Here is an 11,991-nt window from a genome sequence, read left to right on the forward strand (position 1 = left end):
AGTAGGTCTTCCAGCTTTTGCTCCTGCACTCCTCCACCAGCTCCTGGTACTTGGCTCGCTTCCTCTCATTTGCCTCCCCCATGTGTTCTTCCCAGGGCACTGTGAGTTCCAGAATTTCTTGGTGGAATCAAAAACATTGATCATATCTGGCCGGAGCCGTGTAGATATAATTATTGCTGGAATCTTCAGCTGTTCGACCAGATCTACTTCTAGCTGCTAGTCTGTGGCAGTTCTGAGAAGACCTGACCTTGGTTAGTGGGCTTCTCTCGGGCTCTGTGAAACCTGATGGACAGGCTTTGTTAGAGATTTGCTCACTCCAACTTATTTTGCAAGAACCAAACAGGAGACAAGCAAGTTCTTTTAGACACCTGCAGGTGGAGAGTCCATTCGTCGCTGTCTGAACAGCGATTATCGAATGAAGTCTGAAAAGTCTCCTTCCTGCAAGGGCATATTTATTAGGAGGAACAGAGTGGGGGTGAGAGTGGACAGGTTTGGTGAACCCCCGGCCTCTGGTAAGATCAGAGCAGGGGGTGTTTTACGATGTTGTGGGAAACAGAACAACTTTGATTGCTTCCTCTGCAGCTGGTCACTCAAGCAGAGGAAGCAACCACTTTACTTTACTACGTTGTGAGAGCAAGACAAGATTGGTTAATCATTATAGTCTACATTCCAACATAATCCTACGATAAAGATAACCTGGAAAACCCTAACAGGCTTGCTGTGGCCCTTGGTGGTGTTAATGGCCTTGGCTATGTTCTCAGCAACCGCCTTCAGTAATTGGTCGTGGGTCCAGCGATAACGCCCCTCTCCAAAGGCTTTTGGGCAGCTGCTGAAGTGGTGTTCCAGGGATCCTCGTCCTGGACAATGGGGTTAGGATGGTGTCTCTGCTTTGCCCCAGACATGGACTTTGGCAGGACTCGGTAGGACATCATAAATAGCTCGGACTAGGAACCTGGTGTTAAGGGAGTCTGCTCTCCAGATGTTGGCCCAGGTGATCTTCCATTGAAAAACACTCTCCCATTTGGTCCATGCTCTCCTTGTTGTCGCATTCCCGCCATCCTGCTAGCTTGTTCTTCCTCTATGCCTGCCTGCACGTCCTCCTGAATGAGGTGTTGCCGCTGTTTTCCCTGGGCCTTGTCCACCCTGGTTGATTGGAAATAACCAATTCCAGCCCTGAGCCTATTGACCCGACCAGTACTTTATGCCTCAGTCGCGACTCTGCTACTTCTAGACCCTCGCTGGCCCTCCATTTCCAGCCTGTCCGCACCTGGACTCCAGCTGATGCCACTTCATCATTCCTGGATTTCCTGTATTACAGGGCTTCCCGAGTTCTTCTCACCATGAACTCTTCAGTGAGTCCACTGAACGGAAGCTGCAAGGTGTGACTACTGCCGTACAGGGCAGCACTGCTCAAGCTTTGGGGTAGGCCAAGCCATCTTCGCAAGTCGCTTCTGATCTTTCTCTCCATGAACTCTACAGTTGTGATGGGTACTGTGTACATGAGTAGAGGCCAGAGGATGCGGGGCTGAATGGAATGCTGGTAAATGCAGGCTTTGAATCTCCCTGGCAAGCCAGATCTGTCGACACATCTCAATCACCCCTCAAGCTCCTTGCTGGTTCTCTGGATGAATATTTAGTCTTTGGGACTGTGATGAAAAAACTTCCCGACTGGCTATTTTCCGTGATGGACGTGATAGTGGTTCCATCCATAGAGAAGCGGTACCTGTCTGTTACCTTTCCCTTCTTAAGCAAAAGAGACCATGATTTTACTGGCTTAAAGCGCATCCTTGATCATGCAATGAGCTTCTCTAGTCTTTGTAGAATCCATCCACTGCATATTTTTATTAGTGAAGTGTGCTTGATAAATGAAATTAAGAAGAAAGCCAAACAGACGCAATATGTAAACGTAATATGAATACCTGATGAACCAATCAGAGGACATTACGTTTTACGTAAAATACATAGACCATGGTAATCAGAGAACTGTACGTAATACATAAAGTACATACATTCGCTGCGATTGATAAATAGTATCGGTTTGTGCAAAACAAACAACATTAGGACCCTTTAATATGGCATTGATAAAGAGACATGCATACGAGGCACAATTAAAGCTTTCTGGAAAGCCGGAATCATTGCCAAAAAGCAATGTGACGAGTTTGACTGATGACGAGAGTCAACTTGGCATGTTTAATGGCAAACTTGCCCATCTGTTTAATTCTGATACAGAAGATGTGGACTTTGATGGATTCGCGTATGAATATTGATTAACAATAATGGTAGTACAGTACATTACATGGTTAAATAGTAGAATAAAGAACAACTGAACTCACTGACTTGCTCCCGTTACGTTTCCTGTTACGTTACTGTCTTGCTAGAGAAACAGATGCCCTTGCAAAAGAAACTGAGCGCAAGGATGGCTCTAAGATGGCTCAGCTTCTGGCCAAGTCCAATGCTCTTAGAAGCACAAAGAAAAACTTGCTAAAATGAAAGTCCTTGATTTGAGATCAGTGCTAAAGGAGATGAAGTCAGATACGTGTAGGGTTAGGATGTACTGTATGTATGAGTGTGTTGCGAATATGGATCTCAGGAAGTTCTGTTATCATCATCAGTATTTTGATTACTGTATTTTCCGCACCATTAGGCCATCTCCAAAGTTGTTCGTATGGTTTCTGTATGATACAGGTGTAATATGAAGACCTGATGAACCAATCAGAGTACATTACGTTTTACGTAGATTGGGGCAAGAAAACAATCAGAGGACCGTACATAACACGTAGAGTACGTACCTCCGCCGCCGTTGATAAATATTGATTTGTTTGTGCAAATCTGTAAAGTTGTTTTGTGTCGCTTCCGCCACACAGAGACTTAATACGTACACAGACGTAATATGTAGACCTTATGAACCAATCAGAGGACATTACATTTTACGTAAATCTGTGTGGTAAACCAATTAGAGGACTGTACGTAACACGTTGAGCACGTACCTCCGCCGCCATTGATAAATAAATACTATCGTTTGTGCAAAGAAAACAGCACTAGGACCCTCTAAAATGGCATAGGCAAAGACAAAGTTGTTTTGTGTGGCTTCCGCCACACAGAGACGTAATATACAAGCGTAATATGTAGACCTAATGAACCAATCAGAGAACATTACATTTTACGTAGATCGGGGCGGTAAACCAATCACTGTACGTAACACGTTGAGTACATACCTCCGCCGCCATTGATAAATAAATACCATCCTTTGTAAAAAGAAAACAGTATAAGGACTCTCTAAAATGGCATAGACAACGAGACATGCTTACGAGGTACAATTAGAGCTTTTTGGCATGTTTAATGGTGAACTTTCCCAACTGTTTAATTTAGATACAGAAGATGAGGACTTGGACGGATTTGCGTATGAATATTGATTAACAATAATGTGAGTACAGTAGAGTACATGGTTAGACTGTAGAATAAAGTACAACCGAACTCGCAGGCTTGCGCCCGTGACGGGTTTTTTGTTTTTGTTTACTGTAAGTCATGGCATGCATGCGCCCTAAAATGCGGTGCACCCTATATGTGGATTAAATACAAAATAGACCCCGCAATTGAGTCTGCGCCTTTTAACCCGGAGTGCCTTATGGTGCAGAAAATACGGTATGTTTTATGAGTTTGTTTGATATTTTTCTACGACTGATTCAATAAATGACATGCTTTGAGAATGTCTGAGATAATTATAATGTTTCTAGTAATACACAGTGTTGGTCTTAAATTTATATGCATGATTGTTTTAAAAGCTCTTAAATTTCACTTACTCAAACCTGCAAGAACCCTGATATCCATCTCAGGGGCTGGCCATTTTGCCACTTGCTGTTGACTGAAAATGATATAGTTTCTAGGTCTCAGGTCACAACCAATCACGGCTCAGCTTCAGAGACCTGACCCTGTTTAATTCATATTCCACAAATAAAATAATCAGAACACTGGTTTTTTACTAGTTGGGCTGCACAGAACACATTACTAAGAACATTTCAGGGTCGACTTCCCCTTTAAAAACAACATTGCAATACAGACACAAAATAACCTGGCACTCTTCTATCATCTCTTGAAAACACATAGGCCAAATAGGATCACTAACCATATAGAGGATTTACTATTGTATATTAAATGTAATAATATTTAATATATTTTCATAATTACAGGACTTGATTGATGAGGTGGAGGTGATCCCTTCCATTACCATGGATAACAATGTGATTCATAATAATGAAGGCTATGGGGTGATTCTTGTAAAACCCACTCACACTGACAGGAACATTCATCTTGACAATTGTGCTTACAAAGGTAAAGTAGTTCTAAATGCTCGTTATTTCCATCATCATGTTTTTACTCCATAAAAGCCCCGCACTGCCCTTTTAAAAAGTCATTTTTAAGTGTGGACAAGTTGCAGTTTTGGTGTTTTAGCAATAAATATGGCACACATGGTTTGCCTTTGCAGGCACATAAAATTATAAGGCGGGCCTTGAGTTTTGACACCTGAGGTGTATACTATTATACTAGAGTGCCATAAATGTAACATTTTTAATCAAGCTCCTTCTTCTTCTAGATGAGCTAGTAAAAGATGTTGAACAGAGGTTTGAAGACGGACTGCGGAAAAATGTTGCTGGACACCCAATCCCCTCATCAAGCGAGATTACAAGCAATTCAGAAGACGCTCCACCCAAATTGACAGAGAATACACATCAAGACCGTAATGCCAACTCGGCAAGGAACTGGCAGTTTTGTCGTCAGCCAAGCGTGAACAAGAACACATCCTGTACACTTGCTCTGCAAGACATTATTGACCACAAGATATTCATATCTATTGAGGGAAACCAGTTCAAACGCAATGGCATGGGTGACTTTGGCACTTTTTTATACTAAGAAATCCAAACAACACTCTGATCTACAAATTGACTTAACCGTTTAATATATATATACGCGCGTGCGTGTGACGCGCGCGTGTTAAACTTGTGCAAGGTACCATTATTTTGATGGTCCCAGAGGTTTGTGGGCAATTGACACACTTCTAAATGCAGTATAACCATTTTTAATACTCGAAAATCCTTAACAGTTTGAATGCCTTAAGTTTGGTGTCATAGACTCTGCTTCGCACAGGACTTTTGCCTTCACTGCTGCCAGTTCAGATTCTGCTTGTTTTAGGGCTATTTGCATTCATTTTTGTGCTCACTAAGTTGAGATCAAGTAATTAACTTGCTAAAAGTCCACACTTTAATCACATCTTGCATTTAATATTCCAAATCCATTGTGCTAATGTCTAAAGGCATAATCAGAACAATCCTGTCCAAATAGTTGTGGACCTGACCATGCATTTTCAAGGTGGTGAAGGTACGTATCTATCCCCTTGTGTAATAGTTGTATGTGACTCAACCAATATTGGCAACAGTAGGCGTATCAAGATGGATGAGAAAGAAGAAGCATACCGAGCAAAGGCAATAAACGTACTGTAGAGGTCATACAAACGAATACCAATTTTTTAAGTTTTACAATATAGTGTCCTGGCCTCTAAAACCTAATGCCACTGTTCAAATGTTTTCTTTTTAATATATAGTTATTCACAAACTGACTCACAATTGTTTTGAGGAATACCTTTCTTTGTTATTGTTCAGTATTTTTGTATTTTGTTGTTGGTTTTTGCTGAGTGCACTGAGCCTGTCGAGATGATCACAAAAAGTAAAAGGTATTCTTCCACATGGCAACATTTAGTACAGATTGTCTGTTAATACACAAATGTTTTCCCTGAACAAGCATTCAATTCACCTATTTAACTTGGATGTAAAATGTGTGTCACTTAACTGTAGTCACTTGACGTCTTTACAAATAGAATTTTGAGATGAACAATATTTTGTCTTTTTATTTGTTCTGAAATTTCAAGCTTTTATATATTTTCATTGATCTCACTTTTAATTTTGGCACTTTTGTAGTAGCGGTTTAATTATAGCGGTTTTAAAGGCTGTTGGCACTATCCCAGAGGAGACAGACAGATTAATTATATTTAAGACAGACGGTCCTAAAATTTGAAATAATTCTTTAAATAGTTTGGCTGGAAGCGGGTCGAGTAAACATGATTTTGTTTAGCTGCACTAACCAATTGTGTAAGCCTTTCAAGGGACACACTTTTAAAATTTGAGAGGGTTATTGCATGGTCGTCAGCGCCGGTAATCGGCGGTCTCAACTGAGCGTTTGGAATGGTCATCTTGATCTCATTCCTAATGGATTCAATCTTTCGAGCGAAAAATTTCATGAACTCGTCAGCTGAGTGGAAGGAGCTATTGGGGGTCGGCTAACGTAATGTTAGCTTTGCCACTGTATCAACTAGGTATTTAGGGTTGTTTTTATTGAGATTAATGACTTGCGAAAAATAATGAGTTTTTGCTAAGATAAGCGCATCTTTATATTTCAAGAGGCTGTCATGCCATGCCTGATGGAAAACCTCAAGTTTGGTTAAACTCCATTTGCCCTCATGGTTTCTACATAATTGCTTAAGCGTACGTGTTTCATCTGTGAACCAGAGTAGAAACTGTGGCGCGTTTTCAGACGTAGCGGCGCCACAGAGTCGATGGCATTTAACAATGTCTATATATGAAAGACTTATAAGTTTCAGGTTTTCTCTTTTTAGACTTACAAAGAAAACCTTGCTAAACACACCCAATTGGGCAGGGAGGGGGGGATTATTTGGAAAGCCTGGCCAAAAAACAGTCACACGGCGCGTGCTTCTTCAAAATGCGACGTGTGCTTAGAGGAGCGAAAGAAGCGCAATGACGCTTGAGTCGATGTAACGCAGTAGCATAATGAGCACCTCCACTCGCATTTATTCGTCGAATGGTGACGATAATCAAAAGTCAAAGTCAAAGTCAGCTTTATTGTCAATTTCTCCACATGCCAAAGACACACAAAGAAACCGAAATTTCGTTCCCCCCTATCCCACGGTGACAAGACATGGCTCACAACAGACAAACAAGTAAACAAGTATAACAAAAGCGTGCTGAATAAATAATGAATAAATAACACAACAATAAATAAATAAATAAGAGGAGCAGAAAAAAAAAGGAGCAAGTGCGCGTACAGCAGACATTCCCGAAAATAGTGCAATAGTGCCGCACGCTACGCAGAAGGGGGTAGCGAGTTCAGGGCCCTAACAGCCTGGAGAAAGAAGCTGTTGGCGCGTCTGGTGGTGCAGGCTCCTGTACCTCTTCCCAGAGGGCAGAAGGTCAAACAAAGAGTGAGCCGGGTGACTCACATCTCTGGCAATCGAGGTTACCTTGCGGGCGAGATGGGAGGTGTAAATGTCCTTCAGGGAGGGGAGCGAAGCACCAATAATCTTACCAGCCGTATTCACTATGCGCTGCAGGGCCTTCAAGTTCTGTTCAGTGCAGTTACCACCCCAGACAGCGATGCAACTGGTGAGGACGCTCTCAATGGTGCCACGGTAGAATGTAGACAGGACTGCCTGAGGAGCACATGCACGCCTGAGCTTCCGCAGAAAGTACAGGCGGCGTTGAGCTTTCTTTGCCAGTGACGCGTTGTTTACGGACCAGGAGAGGTCTTCACTGATGTGCACCCCCAGGAACTTGGTGCAGCTCACCCTGAAGTCCACATGAGATGTATCATCCTATGAGAGCATTCAATAATTTTGAGAGATTTTTGTGCTCTAAATGGTGTTGAACTCAGAATTACTCTTAATGAGACTACCCGAAGTCAGCTGGGATAAGTTCCAACACACCCCTGATCCTCATGAGGAAAAGGCGGTTTATACAATGGATGAATAGAGATAGTATTTTTGCTCTTGTTTTAGTTATTTGGGCTTTACACCTTTACCTTTGCAGTTTTACGTACCAAGTCAAATCTATTTATATAGCCCTAAATCACAGACAAGTTTCAAAGGGCTTCACATGTGCACATACCAAGTTTTAAAGGTTTTATGGTTCTTTGGGAAAACAAGTTTAGAAATAATACATTCACAAAAATAGATATAGAGTTAAAGCAAATATAATATTACATTAAATGTGTTGCATTTTGAATGCTCAATTTGTACATTCTTAGTTTCCTACTCCACAACACACGGTGAACGTGTGTGTGTGTGTGTGTGTGTGTGTGTGTGTGTGTGTGTGTGTGTGTGTGTGTGTGTGTGTGTGTGTGTGTGTGTGTGTGTGTGTGCGTGTGCGTGTGTGTGCGTGTACGGCGTGTGCGTCAGTGTGTTTGTGTGTGTTTGTGTGTGTCTGTGTCTGAGCGTGTGAGTGCGTGTGTCTGATTGTGTCTGTGTCTGAGCGTTTGTGTGTGCGTGTGCATGCGCATTGTTTGCATGGACCCCTTTATAATTGTAGAGCTGCTGGTGGAAGGTCTTTTGCAAAATCAAGTGTTTGAAATACAATACTTTCATTGCCGAGAGAGCAGCCTGTATGACGTCAGTTTCAGTTTTCATCTGCATTTGTGCATGCTTGTTCAGTGTCTTAAAGCTTCAGGGAGTTCTGTGGAGCTGAGAATTCAAGAGGCACTTGTTTGAAAATCAACCCTAATCCTGGCTGGGATGGCAATGTGAATGAGAAGCTCATCTCTTTCGGAGGGCGCTGCTCGTTCAAACAGTACTGTCATCCCTCGCTATATCACGGTTCACCTTTCACGGCCTCATTGCTTCACAGATTTTTTTCACAGTGCATTGTGTTATGGCTGCAGATGAAAAAGACACGACAGAGCGGAGTCAGACCACAGAGGCACACTATATAGTACGTGCTGATGGTTAAAATGATTATTTTACTGTAGTTATCTGGAAGAAATTGTTTATTTCTCTTTGTTAAACAAATGCTTGGGCCTGAAAACAAGTTTTGTCCCTTGGTTTCAATGTTATACCTGTATAATAATGTTAAAAAATAAAGGTTTCTACTTCACGGATTTCACCTATCACGGGTTCTTTTTGGAACGTAACCCCAGCGAAAAACGAGGGATTACTGTAAATGCCGTCCAAACCGGCAAAATACGGACTGAAGATCTGGGCAATTTGCAATGCTGCCAGTTCTTATGCACTCAAGCTGGACATTTATACATGAAAGCCTCCAAATGCCCGCATAACCTACGGTAATCAGGGGTGTCAAACTCATTTTACGCATTGTAGTCATAGTTTCCTTCAGAGGGCCTTTTATTATAAACACGCCTTTTATTGTATACAGTATAGGCTAAACAACAAAGTGATGAATAGCTAAGTTTGAAACCGTAGACTAGTGAAAATCTTCAAGATCAATGGTAACAAAAACTGCTAGCAATATCTGTATTTTTAAAAGTGAAGACAATTTGTCATTTTAATTTTTTTTAAATTTTAAATTGATTGTTAATCAAAAGTATTTTTTCACTACTTTTTCTTCTGCTAAGTTATGTTTCTTCATATTTGTGCAAAATGATAGTGAGAGCTGGGGATTTTCTACTTTAAATATTCCCATTTTGAGGTATACAAGCGTAAAGAGTTGTCTTGTAAAAGGTTTTGAACAAGACCCTCAATCCTCTTACAGTATTCTTTGTGTTTTAAAAGGTTGAAGGAATGGGGTCGAAATACAAAAAGTCCTGCCTAGCTACAAAAACAGATATGCTCAAACCTCATTGAATAAAGTACATAAGCAGACAAGTATATTCACATATTAAATAAATAAAAGAAACATTTTAAGCATATAATTATACCTACACACCAAATCAATAAAGAAGACATAACTAGATATTTTTGATAAGTGGTGATGAGAAAGGTTTTTATAACTTTATGATCTGATATATATTTCTGAGCACTTTGAAATAACAAATGACTTTTGACATATTGCCTAAATAGCTTAATGACCCTTAAGGAACTGTGTAATGCATGCCTGATGTTTTTTCTCTAAATCACGGACACGGCCAGAGTCGTCTTGACCGTTCAATACTTGATTGTATCTTATGTTTTGACTAATGCGAGACGCCAGTTTTTGATTACTACTGAACGCTCTGCACAGAGGAAAATATTTTGTCTAACAAAGAAAAGATACGGTTGGAAGCATGATTAAACTAAGAATAAGCAAAGACATGAAGTATCAAAAGAACAGCAATAGATTAATAATGTCACAGCCAAAAGCTAACATAATTTCGTACAAAATGACAAAATTGAAAGAATGAGGTACGACAGTGTATGTCCAAGATTGGAGAAGAATGTTCACAGGAAGGTCACGTGGAGATAAAACCAGCAGGTGCCAGAGGGAGCCAGCCAAGGACTCGGCCAAAGATGATCGACAAGGCCGAAAGACGGGATGGAAGACAACAGCCCCCACACACACCGAATCGCCCATAACCAGCACCCACTCCCATGGTGAACTTGCCCCACCCCAAAGACTCATCACCCATCAAACTCGGCCCATACTGGCATGTGCAGCTGATATAAGCCTTTCTGACTTTCTGCTCTTGAAAGGCCCAGCGCTGTATTGTACTTTCCTGAAGACAGAGCTTTCTGAACAAGAATTGTGATTGAACTCAACCAACCTGCGTAAGTCTAATTTGTGCTTCAGTGTCTTAGCATTTTCCTAAATCTGAAGAAATCAAACGAGCACGTGAGTAAATTGGATAACAGGTGATTGGCAATGGCTTTTGCCGTGAGGCGAAGATAACGTGCTCCCTAAATTGTGGACAAAATCCAACAAGGTTGCAATTAAATTTCCAATAGCCGTTTTTCCTGTTGGGGTTCAATTGTGACATAAAGGAATCCATACCACAGTGAGTGAGGCAGGAAATATTTCACTTTTTGATTATTCATTGTGGTTGTTAACCAAAAATGTAACCGAGATTTAATGTTTGCATTTGTTTTAAACCAAGAAAATTATTTTTTTGTTTGGGTAATTGTCTCTCCAAGGGTCATGAAGGAGTAAGTCAAGTTCTAAGCATCTATGTTTTAAAGGGAAATGTGCTTTCGGTAGTTTGCAAACATATTTTATTAAGGCTGTGTTAGACTTATAATCATATCAATATAATTTCCAGTAGTGGAGTGCTTGTGTGGTTGGTGGGTGGCGAAGAATGTGCAGGCAAACTGCATGAACTTGTTTTCTTCGAAGTGTTGTGGAACAGGATGTATCATCAGCCCAGACAGGGAGTACCTCACGAGCACATCTCAAGGTCGGTGAGAAACAAGAATAACACCACGTCCTGGTGGTCGGGCTTCGCGGGGAAGACCCAACCGCCAGACGGCTGAGGCCGGACAGCTGCACTCAGCAATAACACCCAGCCGGGGAGGAGATGGCCATCGACCAATCATCACACAATGTTTCGCATGTTTGAATATTCATATTGTTTTTTTTTAAAACTTGGCAACCCGGAAGAATGTGTTGTCTCTTGTTGTGGGTCACAAGAACGCACGAGTTTTGGTGTGAGGGACTCGGGACCCAGGCGCCTGTATTAGTTCGCTTTGTCAGGAATAAACAATTGGTAAATTCGGTCTGATTGATGTACTGGTCTTCTCTTTGACAGAACGAACTCGCAAAATTGTTAGGTATGCCAGTGTGTGGATTAGGACATAGCAACTCGTGTTAAAGGGCTAGGGCCATCCCTTTTTTTTTTTTCAATTAGAACGGAATTTGATAGAATGTATAAAGTGAACACATTTGCCGCATTGGAAATTAAAAATGGACACGATTACTAAGAATAAAGCTGAAATGAAATGCCAGTTTATCGATCGGGTCCCGCACGAAGCCAAACTGGCGGCGCCATTACTGTGACGTCACAAGTTGTACATCTGGATGTCAACAAACCCAAACAACATGGCAGATGATAGCGACAGCTCCGTTTCTAGCGGCAATATTAGCATCATTTTATCCGATTCAGAAATCTCTTTTGACGCAGAATATGATGAATCTAGCAGTTCACTTGGGCTGAGCTGAGCACATTTTCTGAATTGTTCCCCTCCCGTCACTCTGGTTAGGTTGGCATAGTAAAAAGTGCTCTTGGGGG

At 41.4% G+C, this 11,991-nt stretch overlaps 1 protein-coding gene across 3 annotated transcripts in view; it reads left to right on the forward strand.

Moving 5' to 3' along the window:
* Positions 1-5,888, forward strand: part of shcbp1 (SHC SH2-domain binding protein 1) — a 63,510-nt gene extending 57,622 nt beyond the window's left edge. For all 3 annotated transcript variants that reach the window (XM_049717448.2, XM_049717447.2, XM_049717445.2), the window contains 2 exons: positions 4,188-4,329; positions 4,592-5,888. In XM_049717448.2, coding sequence (XP_049573405.1) covers positions 4,188-4,329; positions 4,592-4,908 — 459 coding nt within the window. In that variant the 3' untranslated portion in view covers positions 4,909-5,888. The remainder of the gene's footprint in view (positions 1-4,187; positions 4,330-4,591) is intronic.
* Positions 5,889-11,991: the final 6,103 nt, after the last annotated feature.

This window comes from Syngnathus scovelli, chromosome 4 (genome assembly GCF_024217435.2).
Source record: "Syngnathus scovelli strain Florida chromosome 4, RoL_Ssco_1.2, whole genome shotgun sequence".
Classification (NCBI taxonomy): domain Eukaryota; kingdom Metazoa; phylum Chordata; class Actinopteri; order Syngnathiformes; family Syngnathidae; genus Syngnathus; species Syngnathus scovelli.